Below are 18,034 nucleotides of genomic sequence, written 5' to 3' on the forward strand. Positions count from 1 at the left end.
TGTTTTCCCAAATGCCAAACTTTCGTAAACATGTATGCAAACATTTTTTTAAGCTTTAATAAATTAAGCTTAAACGAAATAAACTGCGTTAAAACCTTTTATTACAATTACAGAAATACAATTAAAATTAATTCAATAAAAATATTGAATTAACACCAAAATAACAACCCGTGCTGTAAAAATACTGCACTACCCATAATGCATTGCGTCTCTCATATTCGTTGATATGTTTCGGAAGTGAAAATATTGTCCTGTAAGTGAGCGCATGCGCATTAGCACGAAGTGAGATTTAGTTTAGATCTCGACAGATTTAGTTCAAAACGTCTAAAAATAAAACGTGTACTGAAGTTAATATCTGATCTGGTTCCTGAGGGAAGCTAACGTGCTATAACGTTAGCCCGATCGGATTCCATTAGTTACAGTGGCACTTGATATGGAAATAAACGTGGTTAAGGAATGTTCTCGATTAAATTACAGCTAAATACATTTTTAATTGTATTAATTGAATGAATTTTCACATTTTTGTGTCACTGGGAAGCAGAGATTCAAACCTACCTGTGGGAATGAGAAAAACCCTGACGTGTATCGACAGCAAGTGAATCTACTCTCGTGCTACATTCACGTGCTCCCACGGGTTTCTATAGTAACTTGTAGTAACTTTTTCCCAGGTGTATAATAAAAATATTTGAATATACTACACAATTATAACTATTCATTTGTCTTCAATTTCTTATATACACTTGTTTTCTTTAACGTCTGATTCTAGCATTATTTTTTTCTTTACAATAAGAATAAATTATGAAATATGTCGAAATGGTGCTCAAAATAACTGATGACGGGACATAACTGGATCGCAATGATTAAAATGCAATTTTTTTTCCTAGCCCAAATAAACGATTTATAACTACGATTCTTCCCTACTAGGAAACAGTGAAAACCAGAGAGCTCGTGAACACGCCACGACTGCCGCAAACCGGTGTGTGGTGTGAACGCGGCGCTCAGGCTCCGGTTCAGAGAGGAGTTTAGTATTTGGTGGCTGGAGAGGGGAGGCATTACAAGAGACCGATTGTTTCCTTCATTTACTAAGGAGCACTGGGCTACTGAGGCGACCTGAAAAATCTCCAAGGTAGGAGAGCATTACTTCTTATTATTGTATGTTTTTATCTCGAGGTGATGTAGGTCATATGACTGGAGGATGTCCTGGTCATCTGATCAGCCGTGTTTGAGATCAGGTAATCAGGAGATCAAGAATTCAGAAGATCAGGAAACCAGGGCACCAAGAAATCAGGAGATAAAAAAAACGATCAGGAGACCAGAAAACCATGCGATCAGGAGCTAAAGAAATCAGGAGAACAAATGATCAGGAAATTGGGAGCTCAAGAAATAAGGAGTTTAGAAAATCAGGAGATCAGAAAATGAAGAAAACAGAGCAAAAAAAATCAGGAGACCTGAAGATCAGGAGAACAGAAGAAATCAGGAGATTCAATAGATCAGATGTCAGAAATTAAAATGGGCAGTTAAAGCAAAACACATGACTATAGTGTGTGTGTGTGTGTGTGTGTGTGTGTGTGTGTGTGTGTGTGTGTGTGTTGGTTGACAAGCTTGGGACAGATCACCTTCCAGGTAAGCAGAAGGGCAACTCAGGTGACAGTGGATGGTATACATGACTCACGTGTATGGTTCCATCGAACACTAGTATTATGTCGACTAAATACAGAGATCATTTGTGTCTTTCTGAATCTCATGTAATGATGAGACGGTAAAGATTTTGCCTTCTGAGTTTTACTGTAGTATTATTTTACCCCACATCTACGATATAAACTCACTTTAGTTCAACTTCTACAGTAGAAATGGTCACAAAAGGATGTAGATATTGATCTTTGATGAGCAACAAAGTACAAAGAAGAACCCTGGAGAGGAACCAGACTCTAAAGGGAAGCCGTGTATAAAGAATCGCAGTCTCACAATTGTATGTTTAAACAGGCGTGTGTGTACACACATGTAATAGTCTGATGATTACAGTACAGTTTGTTATGTTCCCTTGTGATATTATCTACTCAGATAAATATGATTGGGCTAGAATTCATTCTATGCAGGATAATACCAAATGATGATCATCTATTAGGTCTTCACTTGGGTCAGTGGTTTCATGGCCCAGCAATGAGTGAACAAACTGGTGGAGCTCTGTGCTCACGAACGCCCCTCATTCATGGTTCTTTGGATGAAATGATGTGATTGAGAGCAAACAGTCGATAGATAATTCGTAGCAGCAAAGAAAAAAAACAAATACACCTACAGAGTTACCTATAGAGTAGCGTTATATAGTAAAAAAACACCCACTGAGTGTAATATTTCTCATCAGGTGAAGGCCCTACCGAAGTGTAATTTACATCTGTATGGCAGGTGTGATGTAAATACCGACCCGTCACATTTCAGGATTTTAAATTATTTCGTTTTTTGTTTGAACAGTCAGCATTGTGCCCGTCTATGTGAGCTCAGTTTAACTACCTGTGTAATTGCAGGTTACTTAAATAACCTACATTTTTTTCCTCTTGATGGATCAGATGAATCAGTGGGTGAATTCAGGGCAGAAAAAAACACTGTCTGACCCTGAATGTTTCATGTAAAGATATAAAAGTAGTTATGTTCTCACAGTGGCTAGGCCTAGGGCGAGCGCAGCAACAATAACGGTTTAATTGTTGCATGAGCCACCAACAGCATGGAAACAACAGCAAGGGCAAACACGGGCCACCAACAGCAGGGGCAATCAACAGCCAGGGCAAGTACGGGCCAGCAACAGCAGGGGCAACCAACAGCAGGGGCAATCAACAGCCAGGGCAAGCACGGGCCACCAACAGCAGGGGCAACCAACAGCAAGGGCAATCAACAGCCAGGGCAAGCACGGGCCACCAACAGCAGGGGCAATCAACAGCCAGGGCAAGCACGGGCCACCAACAGCAAGGGCAATCAACAGCCAGGGCAAACACAGGCCATCAACAGCAGGGGCAATCAACAGCAAGGTCAAGCATGGGCAACCAACAGCAATGACAACAAATAGCAGCAACTAAGCAGCAACTTCGTGAAATCGAATGACATCTTCTGCTCAGTGTTCTGGACTTTTAAGCACTCAGTTGAGAGCTCAGTAGTGCACTGTGATGTCACCGAGGTAACTTATCATGAATGGTAAACTGTGAATCTCCCTCTAGTGGTGAAGTGTGGAAATAAAACTGAAGGGGAATGCTTTCCTACACCAACCAAGATGGGGGACCAGCACCACCAAGATGGGGGACCAGCACCACCAAGATGGGGGACCAGCACCACCAAGATGGGGGACCAGCACCACCAAGATGGGGGACCAGCAAACTTCATACACAAGGCTTTAGGGTGCTGCTTTTAAACTCCAGGCTCCACCTCCTCTGGTCAGGTTCTTGTTCTTGATTGGTCCCTTCCCCAGCCACCATTTCATTATTATTGACAGGGGGCTCCACCTATAGTAGGACAACTTGGAGACAGCAGAGCAAAACACAGGAGGGAAAGGGGAGAGAGAAACACACACTGTGCCTTGTGGTGTTGGGCTGACTTAAAGGATCATCTTTCCACACTGCACATTGTAACCTTCTGCCGCTTGGTCAATGTTTGAAGTTAGGAAGATGGCTATATAGTTTGATGAACTATCTCTGCTAATTTAACATATTTTTCTGTAAATAATTTGCGAAACACCAAGAGAACTGATGAAAGTGTGTGATATAGTTCCTATAGTTCCTCTTATTTTTCTTTTTATGTTTAGCTAAAGTGACCCATCAGCTGAATGCAGACCCTGTACGCGCTGCTGTGTCTGGGTCTGGTTGGGGCGCTGCAACCGGCTGAGCGTGTGGCCCGAAATGCCGTTCAGCTCCATCGGGGCAGGGGGGTGCCGTCTGCCAGCGGGCACCGCTGGGTGGCCGAGAACTGCCGCCGACTCTCCAGCCTTCTGCGACAGAAGAATGCGGCGGTACGGAAGCTGGAGGCAGCAGCGGCAGCGACGGAGCGTGACCAGACGATCTCAGATGCTGAGCGTCTCTTCCAGGTGCACACGCTCGAGGTGTTCCAGAAGGAGCTGAACGAGAGCGAGCGTTCCCTGTTCGAGGCCGTGCTCGGCCTTCAGCGTGTGCTGAAAGGTGACTTCGGCGACGTGGCGAACATGAAGGAAACCAGCCGCCAGAGGCTCGAGGCGCTCAGGGAGGCTGCCATTAAGGTGAGACAAACTCGGATTCATTAAAAAAATTCGTTTGTAGATGTGTCTGTAATTTCATATTAAGGCTTTTTGGATTTGAATTAAAGCTGCAATTTGTAGTGTGTTTAGAAATCTAATACAAGTAGTCTCCAACTTACAATGGAGATGCGTTTCGATGACCCCATATCGCAACCTGACAATATCCTAAGTCGAGACATGGTCTAGCCTACACAGGAGTTTGGTGATAAGCATGGGGCAGTAAACAGTAAAATCCCGTTGTACGAGCATAATTCGTTCTTGAAAATTGCTCGTGTGTCCATTTGCTCGTACATGCGAACTAATTTTCCCCATAGGAATGAATGTAAAAGTGATTTAATCCATTCCGAGACTTCATTCGATCGCTTATTTCTGCACTTAAAAAGTATTTGTAGCCTATTTTAACAAACAAATACACCGCAAATTACCGTAATGTAAACATAATTTAACACTTACTCGTGTGATAGTGGTTGATTGCGAGTGTGAGACGCACCACGCTCATAACCTCCTCGGTTTCCATCGTAATTCTATTTACTTTAGTTTTCGCAGCACCATCACTGATTTTCTTGGGAAACATTTTTCAGGATTTCTAGTGAAATAAAAATATATAAAAAAAAAAAGTTAAGTTTTTACTGAATTAAACAACCCGAAAGCGGGGAACCAACAGCGTAGGTTTGCTCGTGCCTTCGAAATTTGCTCGTTAAATAGGGTAACATTTAGCGAGGGGGTCGCTCATATCTTCGTTTGCTCGTACTGTTAGTTGCTCGTACAACAGGGTTTTACTGTACTGTCATTTGTTAACGATTTAACAAATTACAGTACATAATTTAGCAAAGCAGAGCAATTTACACTGTCGTAATGTATAAACTGCACAATATATTATAAACGGTACTCAAAATTCATGGTTTGGTTCATCCCTTGGTTTATAAGTCACGATTCGGTTAAATCTCGGTACAGTTAGAGAAAAGAAATGCCAAACATAAATTTGCTTGGTTTAAAATGTTGTGTGTATGTGTGTGTATATATTCTTTATTCTTTTGATAACTATAGCATATGGATATTCGTTAGGAGCCCTCACAAATAAGAAGAACGTGATTTGTAATTGGGAGGACTGATACAGTGCAGTTTCCATGGCAACACCAAAATGCTGGGGTGTTTTCCTAAGGTGCTGGAGCTATTTTTGCATGAAGAAGGTCTATTCTAATCAGTGAAGGACAGGACACAGTGTGTCTAGAGACAGCATCACCTTTTTGATAACACACTGCTGTCTGTGTATTTGTCGGACGGGTGGAGGGGAAGACAAAAAAACTGAAACGTATTTAGCTTTAGTTAACAGTGTTGCCTTGACTTGAACCTGAACCACCAGCTCTAAATGCAAGGTGGTATCAAAATGTTCATTAGTGCTATTATGACTACGTGTCAAGAGTCAAGTCAAGAGTCAAGAAGCCTTTATTGTCATTTCAACCATATATAGCTGATGCAGTACACAGTGAAATGAAACAACGTTCCTCCTGAACCCAGGTGCTACATAAAACAACAGTCACAGAACGGAAGAACACAGGGCCAGGAACTAAGATCCTCGCCACATAAAGTGCATGTGTGCAACTGGTGCAAACAGTGCAAAAGACAACACAGGACAGTGCAGGACAACACAGGACAGTGCAAGACAACACAGGACAGTGCAGGACAATACACAATACACAAAATATAAAAATAAAAACAGCAATAGCTCTGCCGTGACAGAATAAGGTGCACAGTAGCAGAAAAATGTAAACAGAGAAATGTAAACAGCATTGTGCAATTCAACAATAGCAGCAATCAAAATAAACTGAACAGTGACCAAAGGATTTGGACAGAATATTGTGCAAAAAGAGCAAGTCCCGGAAGATCAGCAACAAACGGCATGTAAACATTTTGCAATAATGAAAGGTGTGAATGGTGCTAAAACCTGGGTGTGCGAAGTGTATGTGTGTTGAGGCAAGTTGTACAGATCAGTCACTCAGTTGTGTGTAAGTGTGTGTGTGTAAGTGTGTATGTGTGTAAGAGAGAGTTCAGTTCAGATGTTTGTTGAGGAGCCTGACGGCTTGCGTGAAAAAACTGTCTTGAATGCTTCGGAACCGTTTCCCTGATGGTAGGAGGGTGAAGTGTGTGTGTGTGTGACGGGTGTGTGGTCATCAACAATGCTGTGTGCTTTGCGGATGCAGCGTGTGGTGTAAATGTCCATGATAGAGGGGAGAGAGACTCTTGCGATCCGAGACGGTGCACTTCCCAAACCAGGCAGTGATGCAGCTGCTTAAGATGCTCTCGATGGTCTCTCTGTAAAACATGGTCAGGATGGGGGGAGGGAGATGAGCTTTCCTCAGCCTTCTCAGGAAGTAGAGACGCTGCTGAGCTTTCTTGGTGATGGAGCTGGTGTTAAGTGACCAGGTGAGGTTGTCTGCCAGATGAACACCAAGGAATTTGGTGCTCTTGACAATCTCCACTGAAGATCCATCGATGATCAGTGGAGAATGGTCACTCTGTGTTCTCCTGAAGTCAACAACCATCTCTTTCGTTTTGTCCACGTTCAAAGACAGGCTGTAAACCGTTGCACCTCCTCTCTGTATGCTGACTCGTCGTTCTTTCTGATTAGACCCACCACGGTCATGTCATCAGCAAATTTAATGATATGATTCGAGCTGTGCGTTGGTGCACAGTTGTGAGTCAGCAGAGTGAACAGCAGTGGGCTGAGCACACAGCCCTGAGGGGCTCCAGTGCTCAGTGTGGTGGTGCTGGAGATGCTGTTCCCGATCCGTACTGACTGAGGTCTCTCAGTCAGGAAGTCCAGGATCCAGTTGCAGAGGGAGGTGTTCAGGCCCAGTAGGCTCAGCTTCTCGATCAGGTGCTGAGGAATAATTGTGTTGAATGCTGAACTGAAGTCTATGAACAGCATCCTTACATAAGAGTCCTTGTTATCCAGATGGGTGAGGGCCAGATGGAGGGTTGTGGAGATGGCATCGTCCGTGGAGCAGTTTGGACGATACGCGAACTACATGGGGTCCAGTGCGGGTGGGAGCTGGGTCTTTATGTGCCTCATGACGAGCCTCTCGAAGCAATTCATCATGATGGGTGTGAGTGCAACGGGACGATAGTCATTGAGGCAGGAGGCAGAAGACTTCTTCGGATGATGGACGTAGGAACAGTGGCGCTGCTCAGGGAGATGTTGAAGATGTCAGTGAAGACATCTGCTAGTTGTTCTGCACATTCCCTGAGCACTCTGCCAGGAATGTTGTCAGGTCCAGCAGACTTCCGTGGGTTAACTCTGCATAGAATTTTCCTCACTTCAGGAAAACTGTGTTCAGTGTTACCACGTCTGCGATTTCATCACGGACAGCAAGTTAGAACAAAGTGCAAATGTGAAATTCTGCATGAAACTGGGCATATGGTGATGCTGCAACGAGTTGTCCGAGGTGTTTTGAGCGGCAAATCTTGCCAGATTTGACTCCCCGATAATAAAGATCCAGCTCAAACACCATTTCGACACCATTGTGAAGATCCGGCACGAATCACAGAAGGTGCTTGACACGCTTCGAAAAGAAGACTTACAGGTCGCATTCCTGAAGTAGCAGGAACGCTGGGAGCGCTGTATTGCTGTGTGAGGGGACAATTTTGAAGGTGATCGTCTGTAAACGTAGATAAATATATAGTGCTTTGTAAACAGTGTTAGTCTCAGAACTTTTTAATACCACCTCGTAAAATGTTCCAGGAGTAAATTTGATTTCTGCAGCAACTGTCATAAAGCAGCTTTGAAAAAAACATCTATATTAGAAGATCTAAAGAACAGATTTAGACAAGAAGCCATCATCCTCATGTTCTTAATAGGAGGAACAGGAGTATGTGGAGCTGGTCGCAGCTGAGAAACACCAGCAAGAGGCCCTGAAGGTGGCGCAGGAGCGGAACAAGACCCTCTCCATGCTGGAAGAGATCCTTGAGGATGTCCGGAGAGCTGCTGACCGCCTGGAAGAGGAGATCGAGGATCATGTCTTTGACAACAACAAGCAGGTCACTCATTAGTCTCTTTTCTTTTGTCTTATGAGGGACATTTTCCTTTGTTGGCTTTTACAAATTCAACCCCATTCTTTTCTTCCCTGTCAGATGAAGGGAGTCAACGTGGAGGCGGTTCTGAGGGTGGAGGATGATGAAGAGGACAACAAGAGAAAGAATGTGTCATGGCAGGTAGCAGAAGGTGACCTGGGACTGAGTATGCTCATTGATTCACAGAACAACCAGTATGTACTGACCAAACCCAGAGACTCTACCATTCCACGTGCTGACCACCACTTCATCAAGGTTAGTGCTTAAACTCATCACTCAGATGTTTGTTCAAAGAGTCAATACTAACTCTTTCCACTGACTAGTTATCTTCCAGACATCAAACGGAGAGTGTATGCTATTCCCGAGACATTTATTTAAAAAAGCAGGTTCATTCCAAGTCACAGGGCAACTGACCATTCAGAGGCAAATGCTATCTGCCTTCTTCCACATACATAAGCTCATAGACAACAATGATCACCAAATGTCTATCTCGGGCAGTACCCAATCTAATGGTGGCTAGGTCGGTCTAACAGAAAATGCCATGGGCTGGAATGGCAAATAGTATTATTGTGGAGATTTTAAATCTATTTTTTATGCCTCCCAATGCTAGATTATTTAATTTCTTTGTTATGCACCGTACAGACAAATAAGCTTTACTTTTGAGAGATATTATTATAATGGATATTTTTTTATATTCATTGCTATTGAAATGAAAACATTTACTTACTTATGCATATATTTATAGTGGATTTAACTGATACCGATAGCTTGGGTGGATTGTATTTGCATATAACCGATTTAACACCTGATAAAATCGTTCATTTTAAATGCATTCTAGAAAAAAAGATTACCAAACAACACTCTATGTAAATTAGTACTTAACTTTATTACACAAAAAAAACAGCACTGAATTATGAAAATAGGCTAAAGGAAATAAAAATTTATATAGTCATAATTATAGAAATATATATACAGTTTAAGGTGTAAAAACAAACAGCACATGTCGTTAGTAATTCGCCCCTAGAGGCCGCTCTCGTAATGACAGCGGACTGGAAGCCTGGAAAAACTATCTGTGCATTGACCTCTATTATAAACTAAGGACATTTTTTGTCTGAGAGCAAACCTGTAATTTCAAATACAGATATGATTTGAGTAAAACATATATTTGAAATTCAATTTGTAAAATATGTCTCTGGCATTTTTCAGAGTTGCTTTTTCGTTGTTTTGGGGACACCTGTTTTACCTGATTGAAAGGGAGGAGTAAACCCAGTTAAAGGGGCATTGCTAGACTCGAGGTGTAGCAACACTGACTGTTACATATCTTACATATTTGTTCATATCTGTTTAACCTACTGGGACTGCAGAATTTTCAGAACTCTAAATACCATTGCACTCAGTATTATTGCACCTTACTTGCACACTACGTACCTTTGCATATTTGTTTGTATACCTACTATATACATTCTCCTTGTTATCCTCCATCTTCCATATTTTTTGCAAGGTTACCTCATGCTAATATGTCATGTGTAAATACTCCTAATTCATTTTTTTATATATATAATACAAGCACCACTGCACAGACTTATAAATAATGATAACTTTATGCTTTATTATTACTTTTCTCTCCTTTTTCCATTTTTTTGTTTCTATTTCAAATTCAGTTTAATGTTTTCTATTTAACATTGCTGTAGTTTGCCTGGAGCCTCACTTAAGAATTTAACTGTACAAACTGTCACTGACTTTTGTATAATAAAACTTGAATATGGGCAGCAACCTGATATGATCTTGTGCCTAATGTTACAAAAATACAGCTTCTGTTTCTTTATGCAGTGACTTGCAAACTAGGTATGTTCTCTTTAGTAGATTTTTTATTATTTTAAAGCTATGTCATATAAAAGGAGAATGGTGCGACCTATAACTCTTCCATCTTGTATTTTCCCGAAGAGGTCATGCCGTGACATGTCGACTTTCAGTTGGTCACGTTATCACGTGATACAAATGAATGAAAAGTGTGACCCCTCTTAAGGATGGGCGTCTCATGGCTCATATGTTTCTTTGAGATTTAAGAATTCTTGTAAAGTAGCATCTCGCTGCTTTGTGGTTTAAAAACCTCAATTAATTTCCATACATCACCATATGCAAAGTCATTTTTTTTCATCTGCAATGTTTTGTTTATAAATTAGACTTTGTGCAGAATTCTTTTTTTAGTTACTGATCTATAAATAACTCTTTAAATAGATATCTATATAGATAACTCTTTGTGATTATACCATTATATGTATATACCATTAAAAATGCTAGAAAAGAAATCTGAGAAAAACAGGAAATTCAAACAGAGCCATTAAAGAAGCTTAGGCAGAATAATATTTTTGAATGTCTTAAAAAAATTAAATAAAAAAAAAAAACCTACTGTCTACTAACAACCAGACATATATATATATTTTTTTGTTGTTGTTGTTTGTATTCAGTGGGCCACAAATGTGTTGAATCTCTGCCTCTCACTTTAAGTGGATTTAAAAAAATTATTATTAAACTTGAAAACATACAAAACAATTCCAGTGGTATAAAAAATAAACTCGAGTTAACGCAGTGTCACTGTGGCTACTCGCTCCGTACCACAAATAGGATTTGTTTAGCGGTTTTATGTCCCGCTTCAAATCCTGACAATTCCACATACCTAGGGAGTGAATGAAGGATGGAAGGAATGAAAACATGTTAAAGTCTGCTAAAATAAATAGAACAGTTAAGTAGATTATAGCTTTAGAAATTGAAATATTACATGTAAAAAGCATACACACACACACATACATCTGTATTACCCAAAATTAACCAATGTCAATTATTTTTTTTAAATAAAATATTATTTAAATTATTTAACCAAGCAGTCATTTTATTTTTTAACTGTTTTAAAAAAAATTGTAAACTGTGACTGTTCATAAATATGATAATAAACTGTTTTAATAAAAAAACGACAACCAATTTTATGTTTTGCATTTCTTCAATAAACTTTGTATATAATATGATCTTAATTATAGGAATGGGCTAGTGGTATATGTTATAAACACAAGCTCAGCTGCCTCACATAATATTATATTGTATCTTAGTGCTGCTTAAATTTGCCAAATTAGTAAATAAGTACACAAATATTGAATTATACTATTATTCTTTTGGCGATATTTGAGTAATTGTTGCACTTTGGTTACTCCTACAGGACCTGGTGTCGGTGGTGATGCTCTCTCTGCCCTGCGGCTGGCTGTGCACACTGCTCGGACTGCCCCCTATGTTTGGCTACATAGTTTGTGGGATTCTGCTTGGTCCCTCAGGCATTAACAGCATCAAAGCAAGTTACTATCAAATGTTCTAACAATATGCCTGTTTAAACTGGCTGTAATTTATTCTATGTTTGGGAAAAGTGTTCTTTCATAGTATCAAAACACTAAACTCACTGTATGTACAGTGTAATCCCTAATCACAGTGTTTCTCTGTATCTCTAGTCTATGGTCCAAGTTGAGACGCTGGGGGAGTTGGGTGTGTTCTTCACACTCTTTGTCGTCGGTCTTGAGTTTTCTCCGGAGCGATTACACAAGGTAAAAGCTAAAAAGCAAAACAAAAAACTGGAATTCACTAATAGCAGCACTCGGTATTACAAGGTTTATATCACGAATAACACATTTAAAAACAATTTCTGTAAAATCCGCACATCTGTATTCATCTCATTTGATTGTTTGGAGATTCAAAATGTGATATCCTTTATTTTAGTTTGCAAAATTCACTCCAGAAAAAACTGTTAGGATGGGGGAAAAGCTTCCAAACCTGGACTGATACACTGTGTTGCATTTACATTTTTAGTGGTGGACAGAAACAAAGTAAATTAAATTTATTACTGTACATAAGTAGCTTTTTTTCATGTATCAGTACTTTACTAAAGTATTTTCATTTACTTATTTAAGTACTTTGGATACTTAAGAAAAATTTTATAGAAATACTTTGTACTTTTACTTAAGTGATAGTTTAAAGGGACCACTTTTAATGGAATCATATTTTACAGATTGAAGCTAGTGTTACCTAGTATACTGAAGAATGTTGTTCACAAACTGTACAAACTTTAGAATACACAGGAATTTCAAGTATTCATCATAAAGGAGTGTATATCAGGGAAGTTCTTCTCTCCTGGGCAAACAAAACATGTATTAACTGTAAGAATGATGATAAGCAAAATATCACATATTGCATTGGCATTTAATGAATTATAGGATCCAATATGTATAAAAACACTGTATATGCTCTTCTTATTACGCAAAAAATTCCGTCATGCAGATCTCACAATTTGCATTTATTCCTAACTTCTTTTCTTTTGTCTTTCTGCACACGTCACAATTCTTTTACTTCTTAAGCTGCGTTTTCATTTTCGGTTGTATAATAAAGTGCTTATCTCAGTAATGGCTGGAAAGATTTTTTTTTATTGACATATTAGTGAGAAAAACATTGTGAGTAAGATATTTTGGCTTGATAGAATGTCAGGGTTTTATCAAATGGGATTGAATAAAATTTTTTTAAATGCATTGTAAATATAATTACCTATTTAGTATTGTATTAAATTTATTTCTTTATGTTTGCAGGTCTGGAAGATCTCTGTTCAAGGCTCCAGCTACCTGAGCCTCCTGATGGTGGGAGCAGGGCTTCTTTGGGGAAAGGTGTTCAGGCTCCACCCGATTCAGACGATGTTTGTTTCCAGCTGTTTGTCTCTGTCCAGCACACCGCTCATATCACGCTTCCTTTCTGGCGGGTCCAGAGGGGATAAGGAAGGTACAGGATTGTGTGTGAGGAATGGACGGAGATTTAATGAAGGTTACACTTTGTGTTTTAATGGACGATGTGGATGTGTGTGTAGGTGAATTGGACTATAGCAGTGTTTTGCTGGGTATGCTGGTGATGCAGGATGTTCAGTTGAGCCTTTTTATCGCCATCATGCCAACGCTTATCCAGGCAGGAAGTGGTGGGATGGACAGGTAAAAATTAACATCAATCATGCATGCAGTTGTGATTGGACACAGTGTCTGTATAATACTCGGGGCAGAAGACTACTCTAGAGAAATCTAACTGGTTTAACCTCCCATTGACTTTCCGAGGGTTTCCTCAATATTATTGGCCATGGTAATTATATATTAGAAGTGTAAAGAGTACCTGAAAATCATACTTTAAGAAAAGCATAGATACCTAACTGCAAAACTGCAAAAAACTTAGTTACCAATTCTGATTTGAACACTTCTTGAGTATTAGACTCCTATTGAACGTAGGTTCAAAGATGCACTAGTCCTCAAAACATTAGTGAAAAGCCAAAAACATTAATTTAAGAGATTTTATTTAATAAAAGTAAAAAAAAAAAAAAAAGGCAAATTAATAAAGCAGTCTTTCAAAAACAATCTTCAATTAACAAATAAAATGACAAAGTTGAAAAACAATTTGTATTTAATGGACAAATAAAATTAAAGTAAATAATTTGAGATCAACTGAAACTAAATACTCAGAGCTGACTGTGAGTTGATGCACCTCTGAGTCTCGGAGAGGGTCAATGTTTTAACTTTAACTTCAAAAAATGTTTTTGTAATTTATTTAAGCTCTTTTCAGACTGAAAATGAGGCCAGCGGTCCGAAAAAGTCTCTCACATGCAGTAGATACAGGTAGGGGAGTGTTGAGCCTTAATCACATCTTCAACAGAGGTGCAAAAAGTAATGGTCAGTTAGAATATAGTGGAGTAAAATGTACTAATAAATCTTTTTTCTTCGGCTGCTCCCATTGGGGAGCAAACAGGAAAGGGCTTAGAGCCGATCCTTGATGCAATCCAACCTCCACCCTGAATCAGTCTGTCGTTTCTACTGCACACTTCACTGCTGTCACACTGTCCTTAAACATGTCCTGCACCACACTTACATACTTCTCTGATACTTCATCATGCCAATTGAAATCTGCCCCAACCCTCATCGTTCTTTCCTAGGTACACCTTCTACCACTTCATCTTACTCACTCCAGAATTTTTCTTTCTTTGTTTCACCTCACACTTGTGTAGCAAAAGCAGGATTTTTTCAGGATCACCCCTAAACCATTTCTCTTTCCATTTACAACATGATAGAACAGTTTAAACCCACCTCCAATGTTCCTGGCCTTACTCCCTTTCTTCCATTGCTGGCCTTACTCCCTTTCCCCTGAACACACAACATATCTACCTTTCTCTTCTCCATCATATCAGCTATCTCTCTCCCTTTACCAGTCATAGTACCAACATTTAAAGTGCCCACCCAAACCTCTAGTCTCCTACACATCTCCTTTTCCTGTTGTCTCTGTAAATGTCTTGCTCCTCTCCTTCTCCTCCTTTGGCCAACAGTAGCCCAATTTCCACCGGTACCCTGTTGGCTAACGATACCTGTGGTGGTTGTTGGTAACCCGGGCCTCGACCGATCTGGTGTGAAATTCTGGTTTGTGATCTGCATATTAGATTTGACACGTTTTATGCTGGATGCCCTTCCAAACGCAACCCTGCCTATTTATCCGAGCGCACTGTTTTATTTAATAACTTTCGAAGAGTTTGATTGGTTGCCCCTGCTCTTTTGCAGTGCTCTGATTGGAGGATTGCGTGTACTGGTGCTCTTGGCTCAGGTGCTCGTCTCTTTCGCCGTGGTGTTGCTGATCTGCTGGCTCCTCAGGTCTCATCTGATTGGTCCATTCTACAGAAAACTCCACACTGAGAGTAAAGGGAACAAAGAGATCCTTGTGCTGGGGACTGCAGCCTTTGTATTCCTAATGCTTACTGTGAGTGTTTTTCATTAGTCTCAAAAATGGCTGCATTGATGTTAATGAGGCTGCCTGACAGATTTTATATGACCAATTGCAATAGAGAGACATGCATAGTTCATGAGAGTTTATCACAACATATCCTCATATTTAATACACAGTGTTCATGTGCAATCCTAAATCAGCACTTTCTTAATTCTGTTTGCCAACATCATATTTATGGCATCACTATAAATAGGTACTTTACCTCAGGTAGCTTGAGCTATGAAGATGTAACAAACCAACACTTTTTAGGTAACAGATTTCCTGGAGGTTTCTATGGAACTCGGCTGTTTCCTGGCCGGGGCTTTGCTCTCCTCGCAGGGTCACATGGTCACCAATGAGATCATGAGCTGTATCGAGCCAATCAGAGACTTCCTTGCAATTATCTTCTTTGCGTCTATCGGTGAGTGGGTTCATATTTTATCTTCTATGTGATGGTCTTCTTTTTATTTGATTGAAAAAAGTTCAAATGTTTGTTATATAAATACAGTATGTACTATGTGAGTTTCTTCACTAAGACCAAAGATTGTTACTGAAAACCTGTCTAAATTTCTGAAGACTTTCCAATAGGGGGTAAAAGTTTCCCTTAAGAGAACGTTCCTATATTGTTTTGTTTTTTTTAACAGGGCTGCATGTGTTCCCAACATTTGTTCTATATGAATTAACCATCCTGCTGGTTTTGACCCTGTCAGTGGTGATCATGAAGGTAAGGCATTTCTGCAACACTTATGATGGCTTTGTGCTTTTTACTTCTAAAATGTCAGAGGATAAAAGTCAGACTTTCAGATTTTTTATTCTCTCATTCCACATTGTCCTGTTAAGTTTGTCATGGCAGTGCTGGTCCTGACTGCAATCCTTCCCCTGGGATACCGACACATCCGCTGGATTGTATCAGCTGGCCTGGCACAAGTCAGCGAGTTCTCATTTGTCCTAGGCAGCCGAGCTCGCCGGGCTGGCATCATCTCACGAGAGGTAAACCACCAAAAATAACATTTAAATGTTATATAATTGCAACTTTAACAATTTTGTGATAGTTACTTTGTCCCATGATACACAAATTTTATAATTTGGTCACCTGATTTCCAATTTTCTGTGGTGGATGAAGTATAACATTCATGTACTTAAGCAAAAGTAGGAATCCCCCCCCTGGCTTAAATATTACTTCAGTAAAGGTAAAAAATACTTTTGTTCCATTTTCCAATTGAGTAAAATAAAAAATAAAAACTTAGGCTACCATGTACCTGAGGAAAAAGTAAGATATTCTTCTTCTTCTTCTTTCGGCTGCTCCCATTAGAGGTCGCAGCAGCGAATCATCTTTCTCCATACCCCCCCTGTCCTCTACATCTGCCTCTTTCAAACCAACCACCTGCATGTCTTCTTTCACCATCTCAATCTCGCCTCTCTCACTTTGTCTCCAAAATGTCCCACATGCGCTGTCCCTCTAATAAACTCGTTTAAAATATTGAACCAATCTTGATGTATTAATTAATTTTTTATTGAGTCTTTAAAGCACTTCTGTACGTCGCTCTGGATAAAGGTATCGGCTAAATGCCTTAAATGTAACACGTTAAATCAAAAGTTCACAAATGTTATGGTAATGGAACCATCTTTTCCTTGTTCTTCTTCTTCAGGTGTATCTTCTCGTACTGAGCGTCACTACGCTAAGTCTGCTGTTAGCACCCGTTCTGTGGAGAGCTGCGACTCTCAAATGCATCCCGCGGGTTGAGAAGAAAACGTCCACCTGAGCCACTCAGCATGACGAGACTCTCTCTTTTAACTTCTCACATGGAAGATCGTGGTACTATAATGGTTGTGGGCACCTTTTCGGCAAAACCAAACCATTTTTGTGTATTTCAAGCCCTTCTGGGACTAAGGGACGGACGGTCACGTCTCACTTTCTAATCATGACCAGTGCATATCGATATTTTAAAGCTTCATTCATGGAGCGTACGTAGACATGAATTCAAAAGATCGCACAACGATGAAACGAGACTTGAATTTTTGTTTTTATAGTTGGGACTCGGAGCTTACGCTCTTTATTGCATAAACTGTATTTAAACTTATTTATTCCTGTAGATTTGCAAGCTGTTCTGCTTGTATAAAGAAGTGCCTAATTGTGCCTTGACGACAGCTGATGTCAAAAAAATTTACCAAATAAACTCCAGTGGCGACGCACCTACCAGTTTATCGAGTTGCACCAGCCTTTGAAATCTCAATAGTTTTTTTTTTTTTTTTTTTTTTTTTTGCATGTGTACACGTTTGCACATTCTTATTGACTGTTATAAAGGTCAACAGCTTTCTGGGCTGAAGTCAAAATTAGAGCAATGTCAAGGAAACAGCAAACACATTACAGATCTGTCCTGTTTATTATTCCGTAACGTGGCCACTGTTAGATGTGGCAATGTGTACTTTTTTTTAATGAATGTCCAATAAGTTATATTTTTTGAAAGACTGGACCATATACCAAGGTTCAAACTTTTGGGATGAAGGAGCTTGTCATGTTGTCATGTTCCACAAAGCGCTGTAAGTAGTAGAAATTACAGTTTACAGATATAAATATATGGAAATATGTAAATAAATATATGAGCTCATGAAACATTAAACGAAATGATGATTATTAATGGATGCACTCTGACTTTTTTGCTGACAAACATATATGAGCCTTGAATCTATTATTATTTACAGTGGGTCAATATCTACATCGATATTTTAGGGCCGTGTATTTCACACCTCGGCCTTCAGTGGTGTCATATCTGAATCAATCCACCTCTCAATAACATCATTATGGCACCACATCTGCAGAAACCATCAATATTATAAAGAATTTCAGTATAAGAGCCCGGCATCACAGACAGTAATCTCATACAGTGAGAATGAATG

At 39.8% G+C, this 18,034-nt stretch overlaps 1 protein-coding gene across 2 annotated transcripts; it reads left to right on the forward strand.

Moving 5' to 3' along the window:
- Positions 1-217: 217 nt before the first annotated feature.
- Positions 218-17,775, forward strand: tmco3 (transmembrane and coiled-coil domains 3). 2 transcript variants are annotated; one of them, XM_083522346.1, is made up of 14 exons: positions 218-668; positions 925-1,126; positions 3,788-4,234; positions 8,111-8,290; positions 8,384-8,578; positions 11,535-11,663; positions 11,818-11,910; positions 12,943-13,129; positions 13,215-13,332; positions 14,935-15,130; positions 15,407-15,557; positions 15,781-15,860; positions 15,977-16,126; positions 16,786-17,775. In XM_083522346.1, the coding sequence occupies exons 3-14, from the start codon at positions 3,809-3,811 to the stop codon at positions 16,897-16,899; spliced, it is 2,019 nt and encodes a 672-aa protein (XP_083378472.1). In that variant the 5' UTR covers positions 218-668; positions 925-1,126; positions 3,788-3,808; the 3' UTR covers positions 16,900-17,775. The 2 variants fall into 2 exon arrangements, with proteins under 2 accessions (XP_083378472.1, XP_083378471.1); XM_083522345.1 differs by lacking the exon at positions 218-668 and having other exon boundaries at positions 775-1,126.
- The last annotated feature ends 259 nt before the right edge of the window (positions 17,776-18,034 follow it).

The sequence above is a fragment of the Silurus aristotelis genome (genome assembly GCF_946808225.1).
Source record: "Silurus aristotelis genome assembly, chromosome: 20".
NCBI classification, from domain to species: Eukaryota; Metazoa; Chordata; class Actinopteri; order Siluriformes; family Siluridae; genus Silurus; species Silurus aristotelis.